Below are 15778 nucleotides of genomic sequence, written 5' to 3'. Positions count from 1 at the left end.
ATATAGAATTTGAATGATGGGCCAGGCGTGGTGGCTCACGCCTGTAATCCCAGCACTTTGGGAGGCTGAGGTGGGTGGATCACCTGAGGTCGGGAGTTTGCGACCAGCCAAACCAACATGGAGAAACCCCGGCTCTACTAAAACTACAAAATTAGCCGGGTGTGGTGGCAGTCGCCTGTAATCCCAGCTACTCAGGAGGCTGAGGCAGGAGAATCACTTGAACCCAGGAGGCGGAGGTTGCGGTGAGCCGAGATCACACCATTGCACTCCAGCCTGGGCAACAAGAGTGAAACTCCGTCTCAAAAAAGAAAAAGAAGAAAGAAAGAAAGAAAGAAAGAGAGAGAGAGAGAGAAAGAAAGAAAGAATTTGAATGATGAATTGAGAACACTTAAAATTATTCACATTGAAGAAACACTCTGAGCCCTTGATCTTATTTTAATGTAGACCAGAGTAAGCCAGCACAGGCTGCATTTGACAGGAGCGGCCTTCCTAAAGGGATGTCTTTTTTTTTTTTGAGACTGAGTCTTGCTCTGTCGTGCCCGGCCAGTTTGTATGTATGTTTGTATGTTTTAAATCATGCACTATTCTGAGTGGAGTAATGGAATCCTGTGCCGTCCAGGCTCCGTCCCACCAGGGACTGAATCGTGCCTGTGTCCAGTGTCTCCACGCTGTAGACGGTCCTGCTTATGAGTCAATAGTTCAAGTCACTCGGATTTTACTTGATAACGATCCCAAAACAGCAGTAGTGATGCTGACATATTGTTATAATTGAATTTGATAATTAGTTACTGTTAATCTCTTACTGTGCCTAATTTAGAAATTAAATTTCATTACGGGTATGTATAGGAAAAAAAAGAGTGTATACAGCCGGCGCTCATATATGTGGGTTTTGCATCCCTCAGACTGAAAACATTTGGAGGGTCAGGCGCAGTGGATCACGCCTGTAATTCCAGCACTTTGGGAGGCTGAGGCGGGCGGATCACCTGAGGTCAGGGGTTCGAGACCTCCCTGGACAACATGAAGAAACCCCATCTCTACTAAAAATACGCAAATTAGCTGGGCCTGGTGGTGGGTGCCTGTAGTCCCAGCTACTCAGGAGGCTGAGGCAGGAGAATCTCTTGAACCTGGGAGGCAGAGGTTGCAGTGAGCCAAGATCACGCCAGGGCGACAGTGAGACTCTGAAAAAAAAAAAGTAAGGAAAGAAGGAAGGAAGGAAAGAAAGAAAGAGAAAAAGAAAGAAAGAAAGAAAAAAGAAAAGAGGCCGGGCACAGTGGCTCACGCCTGTAATCCCAGCACTTTGGGAGGCAGAGGCGTGTGGATCATGAGGTCAGGAGATCGAAACCATCCTAGCTAACATGTTGAAACCCTGTCTCTACTAAAAATACAAAAAAAATTAGCCAGGCATGGTGGCAGGCACCTGTAGTCCCAGCTGCTTGGGAGGCTGAGGCAGGAGAATGGCATGAACCTGGAAGGAGGAGCTTGCAGTGAGCCGAGATCGCACCACTGCACTCCAGCCTTGGCAACAGAGCAAGACTCCATCTCAAAAAAAAAAAAAAAAAAAAAGAAAGAAAGAAAGAAAGAAAACATTTGGGAAAAAAAGCTGGGTCTGTACTGAACATGTACAGATTATTTTTCCTTGTAATTATTCCCTAAACAGCACAGTATGACAACTATTTACATAGCATTTACATTGTATTAGGTATTGTAAGTAATCTAGAGATGATTTAGAGGACATGGGAGGACATGCGTAGGTTATTTTCAAATACCATGCCATTTCATATCAGGCACTTGAGCATTCCCAGATTTTGGTATCCAAGGGAGGTCCTGGAACCAGTCCCCTCAGATACCAAGGGACGCCTGTATAGGGTTCAGTACTATCTGCAGTTTCAGGCATCCGGTGGGGTTTTGGAACCTGTCCCCTGTGGATAAGGAGGGACTACTGTATTATTGTCATTCCCTTAAAAGATTTAATTATGGTCTTAATGTCCCAGTCCTTTTCTATCTTCCCATTAATGGGATGATTCTCTAGCCCAGTGCTAGGAGCCACTGTCATGCCGAGAAAAGGCCCTTCCTTAGGGTGTGGCCAGGGTCTTCCCTTGAGAGGCTGGGTCTGGTGGAACCAGCACAGGGCCACTCGCCGTGTTTCTGAAGACAGCCCATTAGGGGGCTGGGTGTGGTGGCTCACACCTGTAATCCCAGCACTTTGGGAGGCCAAAGCGGGGGGATCACTTGAGGTCTAGAATTCTAGACCAGCCAGGCCAACATGGTGAAACCCCGTCTCTACCAAAAATACAAAAATTAGCTGGGTGTGGTGGCGTGCGCATGTAGTCCCAGCTACTCGAGAGGCTGAGGCAGGAGAATCATAGCTTGAATCCAGGAGGCTGAGGTTGCAGTGAGCCAAGATCGCGCCACTGCACTCCAGCCTGGCAACAGAGCGCGATTCCATTTCAAAAAAAAACCAAAAAAACGTACAAACTGTGTATCCCTGGAATTTAATATTTTGAGACTGAGGGTGACTGCAGGTAACCGAACTACAGAAAGTGAAACTTTGCAAAAGTAGGGTGTAATCTAACAGACGACAGTCACTGCTTACTGTGACAGGCACTTTACATGCATCATCTTCTCCATCCTCACGCCAGACACAGGAGGTGGGAATCATGAGGAGAGGTGAGGAGGGGTCCCCTGGCTCACCCACGGTCATTCAGCAAGGAAGCCGTGGGTCACCCACCTACGAAGCTGTGGGGCTGGCCCCAAACCCTGCACTCATCCACGAAGATGTTGGTCCCCTAGGCAGCAGGCTGATTCTGAGAAACCCCATCTCCTCTTTTGTTAATTTGACTTTTCACTCCCCACCACGCCAGCCTTAAGCAACCTTATACCCAACCTGAATCCCCATAATCGCTTCCCCCTAGGACTCCTCAGCTTCTGACCATCTCATCTCAACCTTCCTCTGCTCCATCCCAGGGCTGTGAGACGGCACAAACTCACTGTAAGGAAAAGCCCAGTCCACACCATGGCCTCCAAGGCTCCAGGAGCTGGTCTCTCTGACTCTGCCTCCTCTCTGCCCATCCCACGGTGCCTTAAACATCCCAGGCCCGTTGCCAGCCCCACACCTTCGCATGGGCTGTTCCGTCTGCCTGGACACTGTTCCTCGCACAGCTTCCTCCCTCAGCACCTTGAAGTCTTTGCTCAGATGTCATCACCTTCACAGCAACCCACCCCCACCCCCACCCCCACACCTCCCCATCCTGCTCTCTCTCTGTCTTGGCACCATCCACCTTCCCAGGTGGCCTGTGTTCCTCATTCACTGTCATCTCCCTCGTTACGATGAGGCTGTAGGTGAGCAGGGATCCTTGTTTCCTTCACTAATTGTGCCTGACACAAAGGAGGCACTCAACAGGTATGTTAAGTAAATAAGTGACTTTTTAATCTCTCTTGGGACCTGTCCTTGACTCCCCATTGTCCCCCTATGCTAGGAGCTGGAAAGCCAAGACGAAAGCTCAGTTCAGCTGATTGATTTTGCCAACGATAGGTAGATTTTTACCCCAGAAGCTGGATGAGCCATTCCTTGTTTGGCCAGGACAGATGTGGACAGAGACCCACAGGGTCTGCATGCATGAGGGGTTGCAGATCCAGATGGCTGGATCGTCCGGGTTGCAGTCCCCTCCCCACCCCAGTGTGAATGGCCGCCGGTAGCAGCAAAGTACCACACACTGCGGGCTTAAACAACAGTAATTGATTATCTCACAGCCCTGGAGGCTACAAGTCCGAGGTTAAGGTGTCCACACAGTTGGTTCCTTCTGAAGCTGGGAGGGAGCCCCTGTCCCAGGCCTCTCACCTGGCTGTTGGGCATTTGCTGGCACCCCTCAGCAGTTCTTGGCTTGTGGAAGCATCACCCATCTGCCTCCATCTTCACGCCACCTTCTTCCTGTATCTCTTTACGTGGCCTCCTTTGTAGGAGGGCACCAGTCATAGTGGATTAGGGCCCACCTCCAGTAGTCTCATTTTACCCCTATAAAGACCCTGTTTCCAAATAAACTCACATACTGAGGTCCTAGGGGTTAGGACTTCAACATATCTTTTGGAAGAGATCTTTTGCACATAATTCACCCTCTAACATCACCTGCGTATTTCTTTGTCGTACCTAGATCATGGCTGTCAAGAAATAAGGACAGAAAAGGGCTGGGCTCCGTGGCCTATGCCAGTAATCTCAACACTTTGGGAGGCCGAGGTAGGAGGATCACTTGAGCTCAGAAGTTCGAGACCAGGCTGAGCAATAAAGTGAAACCCCATCTCTATAATGATTTTTTTTTTAAGGGTAGAAGAACATAATGCTTTGGAAAGCAAATTAAGTACAATTAAGGATTTTCCAACCCTGACTGCCTTTTTGCAGAGCAACAGGATATGTCTTACAGGGAGAGGGGAACCCCAGATTCTAGGTACATTAAGCCAGCATTTAGCTTTTTAAAAAGCGATCCACTGCACTCATGAGTACTTCCTAGGAAAGACTAGTTATAAATACTCTAATTGTACGTAACTGAACCCAAATTTTCACAAAATGTGATTGATACACTCAGATAATTTTAATTCTGTAAGATTTAGTTCAATTTCCTTCTTATAAAACAGTAACTGCTGGCCGGGCATGGTGGCTCACGCCTATAATCCCAGCACTTTGGGAGGCTGAGGAGGACAGATCACCTGAGGTTTGAGACCAGTCTGGCCAATATAGAAAACCCCGTCTCTACTAAAAATACAAAAATTAGCTGGGTATGGTGGCGGGTGCCTGTAATTCCAGCTACTCGGGAGGCTGAGGCAGGAGAATCGCTTGAACCCAAGAGGTGGAGGTTGCAGTGAGCTGAGATAGTGCCATTGCACTCCAGCCTGGGTGACAAGAGTGACACTCCATCCCAAAAAAGACAAAAAAATTAGTTAATTAAAAATAAAAGACTAGCTGCAGTTCATTATATTGAGTTCAATACCCATGGATGGTGTCTACTCAGATTTTGAAAAATATTCTCGAGTCTGCCTTCTAATGACCAGCTCCAGAGCTTCACTGCTCCCCCTAGGAAGTGCAAATTGCTTTAGAGAACAGGAGGCCAGTGGGAGGGGCACAGAGTTTAGGGCTAGTTACAGTGCGGGAATGGCGTGAATTAGCCCCATCAGGAGAATGAGAATAAACTGCAAGACTCTGTCATGGCAAAACTTTGTGACACTCACACCCCGCAGGCTCCTGTTTTCAAGGCTACATTTGTGTGGACACAGCTGGCTAAAATTCGTCTCTCCTGCCCCCACCCCCACCCCCAGCCATGTGAGGCTCAGGCCTCAAATAGAAAGACCCCTGGAAGACAGGGGGAGGGAACCAGGTCTTGGCATTTCAAGGCACAATTTTAATAGCTTTTAATTCCTTTCCCAATTGTGTACATCCAGTCCAGTGGAGTCTTTTTATACACGATAAACGCTTATCATTGCGGTCCGCATGTCAATGTGCTCAGCACATACATCACAACGAGGGTCGGCACCTGTATAAAACTACAGATTCTGAAAACAGCGGCACATACAGGAACCTCGAATCCCCATCGCAGCAATATGAAAACAATATTTTAAAGGTACAGTTACGTCCCTACAGGCATCACACATGATTTGTTGAAGAAATATCTGTAAGAAGTGGTCAAGGGTGATCAAACCTAACACATCAATCTGATTGGGCTCTGAGACAAGAAATCTCATAATAATTTAAGGCATTTAAGGCAATCATGGTTTGTTACTAAGTGAATACATTAAAATCCAGAAAGTCGACGGATGATCCCTCCACACCCCACAATGCCAAACAGCATGGAGACCTACAAACACCATCTTTCCTCAACACTCCTGGAGCCTAGGGTGTGGTTTAAAACTTAAAAACATTTTATTGCATTGTAGGAACAGCAGTTTAAGATGTGTGGTCCTGTCTTAGTGGCTTTGCAAGTGTCTTCTTTCTTCCAGGCCTTGGTTAAGAATAGTATTTTAAGTCGATGATTTGCATTCGAACAAAGAGTTTTCAAAAGGAATGTGAAAGACAAAAACTCCCAATCAGATTTTCCAGTCTTGCTGTCTGTAGACTCCCATAAAGTTAATTCTGGAGACAGTTCAGAAACATCCTAGGAGAGTATTAAAGTCTTGACGAAACATTCGGAGCATTTCTGGTAGCAAGCTAAGGTCATTTTGTATAAACTCTAAAAAGTCATTCATTAAAATTAAATGTTTGCCATCACCTCAGAACTTTTTTTAAACATCACCGACCCTGCCTCTTCCACGGTTGCTTCAACGACAGGGGTTACATTTGTAAAATATATAAAGAAAAATATAAGGTTACTTGGTGACCATATAGTGCACTGTAACAGCTGTCTGCAAATATTTTCACCATGATCACCCTTACTAAAAGTAAATCACAGGGTAAAGATAGCTCAAACGTGACAAGGTTCGAATGGGACGCACCGACGCTATCTGCAATCCTTTTTGGCTACATAAGGAAAAAAAGCCACTTGGGATGGCAAACTCCTGCACCGGGTCTGAGCTTTCTGCAGGTTTTGCCTGGGGTTTCAGGGCTTGTGAGGTAGATGTTAAACGCACTTAAGCAGGGAATGCATCAGAAAGCAGCAGGCTCCTCCACGCAAACACTGCACCAAGTGCTTTGTACAATTACAAGGACATTTCACCTAAAAATCATAGCTAGCTCTAGCCCGAAGCTCCCTAAACACAAGGAAGCCCGTTTTGGGGGTGGGGCGGGGGGTTTGATGGTTTGTTTTCAAAAACATATTCTATCACACCATCAGAAGCATCTGCCATCACAAATTATTTTTCATCACTAGGGTTTTGTTTGTGATCGCAAATACACTATCTTGTCCATTTCTAGCCTTCCAGTGGGATATTGATTCCTCTCCGTGGAATTTATGGAAGAGCTTCGTCTTTTCCCCAATAGTCACAGCGATGGGGGCTGTCGCTGATCCAAAAAAGGCAAACAGGAGTTTATAAAGTTGTCCAAGGGTCTCTCCCATCTGGTAGATCGACGAAGATTGACTACAGGAAAGTTCAAAGGTCAGTCTTTGCAGATCTAAAAACAGAGTGGCAGCGAGCACTTCAACACCGCACTTTCTGTACCCGAAGTAAACCGATATGTCCCGATTAATAGCAACAGGGCACAAAGGGAGCGGGCCTCTGAGGATGCTAGCCGAGAGCCAAGCCCGGGAGCTCCCTGAACTGGCTGCCCAAGCCTCAGGCAGGCCTCTCCAGACAGAGATGCTCCATGCCATACTACAGGGGTTGACATCGGAATCCAGTGTCACCTTTTTTTAAAACACAGAATAGCAGCACACTCGTGACAACTTTTGACAAAGAAATCCAATGGTAAGATTCTCCACTGTTGCACCAGAAAAGTCAGAGTTGGTTTTTTGTTTTGTCTTTTTTTTCTCCCAGAAAATTAAAAAACACACCTGCAGAACTATAAATAATTTGGTGGCAATATATACACATTTAAATAATTAATTTAAATATCTTACACCTATTCTTGCATTAAACTCTTCATCCGAAGAAAGTGCACCAACGTGGCCCTCGGCACTCCCCTCCCGGGGGCTTCCAGAGGCTGAGGCAAGGGTCCTCTGGAGGGTTACAGCCTGGGGAGGAAGTGGGTGACCTTCATAGTGGGCGACACTCGGTTCCCCTTCTTGGTCTTCCCATTCTTGCTCAGGGCGATGAACATGCCGGGGTACTTGTAGGACTCGTAGGCGTTGTAGTTGTTGGGGAGGAGAATCTCCTTGAACTTGCACTCATCGGTGAAGAAGGGCTGCAGCAAAGCAGGGCAGGGTCAGGGCTGGGGCACCTCTTGGGCAAGGTACCCAGCCTGAGGCCAGGGGTCAGAACCCCCTCCTGTCCCACCCCCCACCCTGGGCTGAGATGTCTCTCCTGAGCAGTTAAGGTGTCAAGACCCACACAGGGTGAGAAGGGGACGTGGCCAGCCCACAACAGCTGGTGCTCTCACCACCTGCCCTGCACCTAGCAGCCAGATAATTCATTCCCTCCGTGTCCAGCCTCAAGCCCGCAGTTCCAACACTGAGACCCACCCCTCTGGACTAGAGAAGGGAAGGGCTCTCAATAGCGCCCTTTCCTCGGGCTGGGAGGGGCCCACTCAGGGATGGCAGGAACCTCATTGTTCCTGCCTTGGGGCTGCTTCCTTTGTCTGGGCAGGCCTGCCGGTCCCGTGACCCGGTGACCCTGCCACCCCTCCAAGACCCAGGCACAGGTGGGGCTGGAGAAGCCACGATCCTGCTAGCCATGTCCGCTGTTCCCAACTGGGTGCCTAGCCAGACCCCTGCGGTACTCACCGAGCCATAGAGCTTGCCCCTGCTGCTCATGGCCACGAAGAACCGGCTGGCCACGCCGAAGATGCTCACCACGCCCCGCTCCACGGGCGAGAGCTCCAGCAGGCCTGGGGGCGGGGCGCAGGTCATTGCGGGGCAGGTGATCCCTGGCCCACTCCGCCCCTCGGCTTGTTCGCCTCCGGGGACCCTATTTCTGGGGTGGGGTTGGGGATAAAGGGCCAGAGTTCCTGTCGCAGCCGCCCCGAAGGGCCTCCGGAGCCCAAGCTGCCCTCTAGGGCCTCCGGAGCCCAAGCTTGCGCTAGCTCAGATTAGCTTGCCTGTGTAGTGGACCCCCGGCGGCCGCACCCAGTCCCGGACCTTCAGACGCGAGCCCGACCCCAGCGGTTCCCCAGCCTGGCCCAGGCCGGGGCGCGTGTCTCGGGCCCCCTGTGGCTGCACCGCGCGCCCTGTGCCCACGGGCGAAGGCGCTGGAATTCGGCGCTCGGAGCCCGAGCTTCTGAATGCGGGAGGCGGGGCCCGGCCTCAGCGGTGGCGCTGGGCTGCCGGAGCCAAGAGTGTCTGCCTCCCCAGCCCTGCGTCAGAAGGGACCAGAGCTCAAGTCCGCCCCGGTTCCCAGGGCCCGCGAGCAGGTGCCAGCCAAGGGTCTCAGAGTGTGACTGAGCGGGTTGGCCGGGTGGCCGTTGCCCCCCGCCCCCGCCCCTTCGCGCCCGGCCGCGCCACTCACTGTCGCGGGTGTCCGCGTGCGCGCCGCCGATGCGGCCGTCGGGGAGCGCCTGGAGGTGGAAGCCGATGCCCACGTTGCAGTAGAGCCGCCGCAGCCGCTTGATGCCCAGCAGGTAGTCGCCGGCGCCGCTCTGGACGGCCGCCTCCTTGGGCTGCGCTGCCACCGGCAGGCGCGCCAACGAGCGCGCCACCAGGCTCTCCCAGCGGCGCTCCAGCTCGGCCTCCAGCGTGCCGTTGGGTGCAGTGGGTGCGGCGGCGCCCCCTCGGCCCGCCCAGGGCGCCAGCAAGGCCAGCAGGACCGCCGGGAGCAGCGCTGCCGCGGCCGTCCCGGGCCCCGACATCCCGGCCCGAGGGCCGTGCGTCCGTCAGGCGGTCAGTGCGCCCGGGAAGCTCGGGGGCAGAGCCGAGCCTGTGGCGGCCCGCGGGAGCGCACGGCCGAGCTCGGGCGGGAGTGCGCAGCCGAGGAGGTGCGGGAGGCGAGCGACGGGGCCCCCGGGCGCCGGGCTTTACCCCGGCTGCATGAAGCGGCGAGCCGGGCGGAAAGCGCGCGGCTGGAGCTGGGACTCTGAGGAGCAGTGCGCGCCTCCCTGCGCGCCAGGCCCGCCCGAGGCCGAGCCGCTATATATATAGCCCGGCGCCCCCTCCTACTCGCCCGCTCCCGCGGGGGGCCGTTCGCGTTCTCCTGGGCGCCCGGGGCGCTGTGGCGTTCGCGGCTGGTCGCAGGCCGCCTGCCAATCAGGGCCGGGGGAGGGGAGGAGGCTGGGGACTAGCGCCGCGAGTGCCACCTGGAGGGACCCCGGCCCCCACCCTTGGCTCCGCCCGGCCCACGGACCTGTTCGTCCCGCCCCTTGGCGGCTCCTACACTTCTGCTTTTCAGCCAGTTTTGCCTCTTGCACTTTGTCCCTGCTTGTCCCCGTCCCTGTCTCCCTCTCTGCTCCGGCCGCCTTGGCGCAGCCCTAACTCGGGCACCCTAAGCTCCTAGTGGGCGCAGAAGCCAGCGGCTGCTGCCTGTCCTTCGCCTTTCGGAGGCTCACGGGAACTTGGTTCCTTTGCTGGGGCCTTGAGGACCGGCCTGGGAAGGAGGGGTGGATAAGAGCAGTAAGCGACACCAGGGCCTGGCTGGGCAAGGGAGGACCCTTTGGCTACAGGCGGGAGGGAGGCCACCCCCACCCCCTAGGTCTTGGCCCCTCAGGCTTGGCGCGTTTCTGGGCTAGAGTTCCGAATACCTGGTGGAGGTCCACCTGAGCCAAAGGGCAAGGTGGCAGAGATGCACCCAGGGAGGCCTGGTCCTGCACCCCCTACACACACACCCTTCCATGAAAGGACAGGTGGCAGGGCACAGGGCCAGAGGGGATATTCGCCATCCCCTGCTCCTTTGATTCCACAGCAGAAATATCCATGTACCATAGCCAGAGCCCTCAATCTAGCAGGGACCCAGGCCAGGCCTCTGGAAGCCTCCCCTCTGTCACTCATGGTTTTACCTCCCACTGTACCCATTATGGCCTGATGGGGACTGGCCTAGCTAGATGCAGGCCCACCTAGGTGTGAAAGCGCCTGTTCTTTGTGGTCCCTGAAGAGCCTACCTGGCCCTTCCTGCAGGCCTGCCTAGCCACACCTGCAGGGGGCTTGGTGCCTACCCATCTCTCATACCACCAGCACCTGTGACCAGAGATGTCCCCAGGCCACCGCAGCCTCCTCCACCTCCACCGCATCCCCACAGGGAGATTCCTGGGACCCCTTCAGAACCCTGCTGGGGCTTATTCGTGCCCCTGGAGGGGACCTGGGAGGCTTGAGGGCTCTTCTCTGAGGTGCAGAAAGGGGGGCACTTGGGGGTCATCAAGTGGCTTTGGCAGGACCGGAGCCTCAGCTCCGCACCCTTTGAGAGGCTCTTTGTTCCTCCTGGGGCCTGCAGCCTGCTTGGGCAGCGCCACCCAGACCTGGACCTTCCTGGGCTGCAGCTCACAGCTGCAAGATGCAACCCGGCTGCCTCTGAGTCCCGGGGTCCCCCAGATGAGCCTGCAGATCTGGTGCCAAATAGACATCCTTGGCCAGGGTGCAGGGTGCAGGGGACCTAGAACCCATCCCTCACTTGCTGTGTGGTCTTTCCATCTCTGGGTCCCTGACTCCCCATTTGCAAAATGACATGGGAGGTGGGCTTTCCTCCCTCAGCCCGGGGCCACCCGGACACACCCTCTGGGGAAGTGAGACCCAGGCCTGGAGACCCACCTGTGCCAGCTGACCTGAGTAGAGGGACTCTGATGTCTTCCCCCGGCTTTTGATAGGATGAGGCTCCTTTCTTCCCAGGACTCCCACGGCAAGCTCAGTTTAGGGCTTCCCAAGGACCACTCCCTGTCTCTCCTATTTGCTGTGAGTTCAGCAAAGGACCCTGCAGGCAGCTGATATATCTCCCAGAACTGCAGGCCCACCCACACAGGATAGGTGCTTTTGGTGACTAGGGACTGACAGCCAGCAGGGCTTTTGGGAGCTGGGAATTCCCAGCAGAACTGATCTGGAATCTGACTTCCACCTTGCTCTGGGGGTCCCTGAGCACACTCTCAACCTCTGCAGGCCCTGGCCTCCTCAACTGTCCAATGGAGGCAACAAAAGCACAGGTAAGGATGAATTGCAGATGAAGGATGCACCAGGAAGCACTCACTTATCTGCATCTGACCCCTTTCTGTGCCCCTGGCCCTTGACCCGGCTTCCCACCTGCTTCACTTCTGCTCCTGTGTTCCCGCCATGCTGACCGCGTCATCTCTCCCCTTCCCACTGGATGTCCCCCGGCCCCAGATCTTCCTGCCAATGACTTCTCCCATTCAGGTTTGCCTGAATGGAGAAGCCACTCCATTGGAGTAGCCTCTCGGGGATGCCTTCTGGATCCCCTGCCCAGTCCTTCTGGTTGGAGCTTCTTTGAGCTCTTAAGAGAACCTTCTGCACTTGTTAGCTGACCCTCCACCGCATTCAGATTGTCATCTCCATGGAGGAAGCCCGGATTTGTGTTGTTGCCAGTTGTACCTCCAGTGCTGGGCACATAGTAGGTGCTCAATAGGTGTTTGTGAGTAAATGGCTGGCTAGGTACACTAGGAGCTCGTCCATCAGCAATCCTCAGTGCAAGCTGCCCTACCCAATCTGCCACTGTGCCTGGGGCAAACAGAGGTACCTGCAAAAGCCTCAGGCCGAGCTGCAGGCCCCCGTGGGAAGCTCTGTATTGTTTTTTTTTTTTTCTTTATGTGAAAGAAATAGTTGGACCAAGGTGACTAAATCCTTTTCAGATCTGGTTACTTCTCAGCAGAGGGACAAGGGGATCTATATATAATTTTTTTTTTTTTTTTTTTTTGAGATAGTGTCTTGTTCCACTGCCCAGGCTAAAGTGCAGTGGCTCTATCATAGCTCTACAGCCTCAAACTTCCAGGCTTAAGCAATCCTCCAGCCTCAGTCTCCCGAGTAGCTGGGACTACACACTCAGCTAATTTTTTGTTTTCTTTTTTAGTAGAGACGAGGTCTTGCTGTATTGCCCAGGCTGGACTCGAACTTTTGAGCTCAAGCAATCCTCCTGCCTCAGGCTCCCAAAGTGCTGAGATTATAGGCGTGAGCCACTGCACCTGGCCAGGAGATCTAGAAACAGGACCCTCACTTAGCTTGGACCCAAAGCCCTTCTGCCATGCTTCACCCCAGGACGCCCGCTTTGCCAAGTCCTGGGGTTCGAGGAAGGCTTGGGGCCATGTTGGGCTTCTGGTTGGGTTCAAGTTTAGGCTGTCTCCCTGTTAGTTGTATAACCTTACGCTATTTCACTTCTTAGCATTCTCAGTTTCCCCATCTGTAAAATGGGCATGAGCTGTTGTTGGCCTTAGCAAGACAGCGCCTGACCCCAGGAAGAGGCTGAGCAAAGTGAGCTGTTTAGACTGCAAGCCCCTTGGGGGTGGTTCAAACTGGGTCGGGTTAACAGTAAATACTGGGAATTTGTGGAATAAACAAAGCCATGTCATTATCGGGTGGAAGGCTCCCTGTACGTCATCAGCCACTGGACAGGTAATAAATTGAGGGAGAGGAGCAAAGGCCCAGAAAGCCTCCTAACAGTGACCTTTTTCGACCTCCAAAAAAAAAAAAAAAAAAAAACAATGTGGGATCTTCATGTGAATGGTCCCGTCTCCCATGAAGGAGTGAAGAGGCTTCTTAGACCCACCAGCTCAGCTGTTAAGAACTTACTTGGCTTAATAGTAATAATAATAAAAAAGAAAGTGCTGCATAATAGTCCACTTCTAGTCCTCAGGGCAAAATGACTGAGCTCAGCCCGGGGCAAGGGCCCAGGCTGTGTAAACTTTGTAAATAGCTCAACTACTTTCTCAATTCAACTTCCCTTTTTTGGCTTCAGCAAGACACCCTCACAATGATGTCTTTCTGCAGACACCCTCACAATGATGTCTTTCTGCAAAAGTCCAGGAGGATGATAAGGCCGGTGGGATAGACTGATCTACACTGAGCTGAAGCACCCCAAAGCGAGTGGCGTGTTTTTCTTTAGGATCTTCAGAATAAGGGGAGATTGAGCCAATTTTTTTTTTTTTTTTTTTTTTTAGCTTTTTAAAAAATGGTGTTAATTGGGCGCGGTGGCTCACCCCTGTAATCCCAGCACTTTGGGAGGCTGAGGCGGGCAGATCACTTGAGGTCAGGAGTTCGAGACCAGCCTGGCCAACATGGTGAAACCCCATTTCTACTAAAAATACAAAATTAGCTGGGCATAGTGGTGCGTGTCTGTAATCCCAGCTACCCAGGAGGCTGAGGCAGGAGAATCGCTTGAACCTGGGAGGTGGAGGTTGCAGTGAGCTGAGATCAGGCCACTGCACTCCAGCCTGGGCGCTACAGAGCAAGTCTCCATCTCAAAAAAGAAAAGAAAAAGGTGGTAAAATATACATGATACACAACATAAAATTGATGTTAACCTTTTTTTTTTTTTTTTTTTTTTGGAGACAGAGTCTCGCTCTGTCACCCAGGCTGGAGTGCAGTGGCGCGATCGTGGCTCACTGCAAGCTCCGCCTCCCAGGTTCACGCCATTCTCCTGCCTCAGCCTCCTCAGTAGCTGGGACTACAGGCGCCCGCCACCATGCCCTGCTAATTTTTTTTTTTTTTTTTTGTATTTTTAGTAGAGATGGGGTTTTACCGTGTTAGCCAGGATGGTCTCGATCTCCTGACCTCGTGATCCACCCACCTCGGCCTCCCAAAGTGCTGGGATTACAGGCATGAGCCACCGTGTCTGGCCTGATGTTAATCATTTTTCAAAAGACTTTTTTTCAGAGCAGTTTTAAGTTCACAGCGAAATGGAGAGGAAGGTACAGAGAGTTCCCACACACCCTCTGTCCCCACACACTCACAGCCTCTCTCATTTTAGTCATTGTTAAGTGCACGGGTAAGTGGCATTAAGGACACTCACATTCTAGTGCACCCATCACCACCATCCATCTCCAGATGGTTTTCGTCTTCCCAAACTGAAACTCCATGCCCATTAAACACTCGCTCCCTGTTCTGCTCCCCCAGCCCTGGCACCCACCATCTTCGCTTTCTGTCTCTACGAATTTGACTACTTAGGGACCTCATGAATGGAATCACACAATGATTGTCCTTTTTGTATCTGGCTGATTTCACTTAGCATAACATCATCAAGATTCATCCACGATGTAGCATGTGTCGGAATTTGCTTTCTTTTTTCTTTTTTTGAGGCTGAATAATATTCCAGGTATGGATGGGCCATGTTTTATTTATTTACTTATCTGTCAGCGGTCCCTGAGCTGCTCCCACCTTTTGGCTACTGCGGCTGATGCTGCTGTGAACCTGGGTGTGCAAATATCTGTTTGAGTTCCTGCTTTCATTTCTTGTGGGGATATGCCTAGAAATGGAATTGCTGGATGAGGTGATAATTCTATGTTTAAGTTTTTGAGAAACTGCCATACTGTTTTCCATGTTTTGTTGTTGTTGTTGTTTGTTTGTTTGTTTTTGTTGTTGTTGTTTTCAAGTTACCTTGATCCTGGGGCATTAAAGAGACAGCAGGTCACTCCTTGGCTCATAGCGATGTCTTACCCAGTTCTGTGTCCAGGAGAGTTTCCTCTCTCCCATTATTCTGCCCTGTTTCTCTTCTACTCTGAAGGTGGCCCAGCCAGGTCTGGGCGACAGGCTTTGGGGGCAGTTCCAATGACTGCGAATCAATAAAACCACCTGCCTCCCTGTGCACACGCGTGCAGATCTTTTGCGCATATCAGATACTTAACTCTGGGAGGATGGAGACAAGCCGTGCCTCAGTTTCCTCATTTGTAAAATGTGGAAAATCAGAGTTCTCGCCTCAGAGGGCTTCTGGAATAGTTACATGAGAGAATGTGCGCTCAGCCCTTAGAACAGGCAGGCACATGGTGATGTGTGCCTGCAGGCATCGCTGGTTGAGTGGTGTGACTACCCAGCTTGGGCGCGGGGCTGGGGAGCCAGGTTCTGGAGTCTCTCGCTCACTGAGGGAATGTGGGTGAGTTGCTGAGCCTCTCAGGACCTGATGTCTGCCTTCATTGCTTGCTAGGGAATTAGAAGAATTAGACATGTAAAGTGCCCAGTGTCTTATCCACGGGCTGTGAGCTGGCGTGATCGCCAGCACCTCTCCAGATAAAAGTCATCGCTGCCAAGTTCATTAGGTGCTGGCAGGGAGCGGGTTTGGTGCAGGGTGGGGC

General features: G+C 52.1%; 1 protein-coding gene across 1 annotated transcript; it reads right to left on the bottom strand.

Annotated features, from left to right (window-relative positions):
- Positions 1 to 5372: 5372 nt before the first annotated feature.
- Positions 5373 to 9675, bottom strand: FGF4 (fibroblast growth factor 4). Its single transcript, XM_054440761.2, has 3 exons — positions 9079 to 9675; positions 8358 to 8461; positions 5373 to 7819 (listed from the first exon to the last, which is right to left on the bottom strand). Exons 1-3 carry the CDS (start codon positions 9416 to 9418, stop codon positions 7643 to 7645), a joined length of 621 nt encoding a protein of 206 aa, XP_054296736.1. The 5' UTR covers positions 9419 to 9675; the 3' UTR covers positions 5373 to 7642.
- Between the last annotated feature and the right edge of the window lie 6103 nt (positions 9676 to 15778).

This window comes from Pongo pygmaeus, chromosome 9 (genome assembly GCF_028885625.2).
Source record: "Pongo pygmaeus isolate AG05252 chromosome 9, NHGRI_mPonPyg2-v2.0_pri, whole genome shotgun sequence".
Lineage (NCBI taxonomy): Eukaryota > Metazoa > Chordata > Mammalia > Primates > Hominidae > Pongo > Pongo pygmaeus.
The sequence above is the reverse complement of the archived record's forward strand: the minus strand, read 5'-3'. Positions and strand labels throughout refer to the sequence as shown.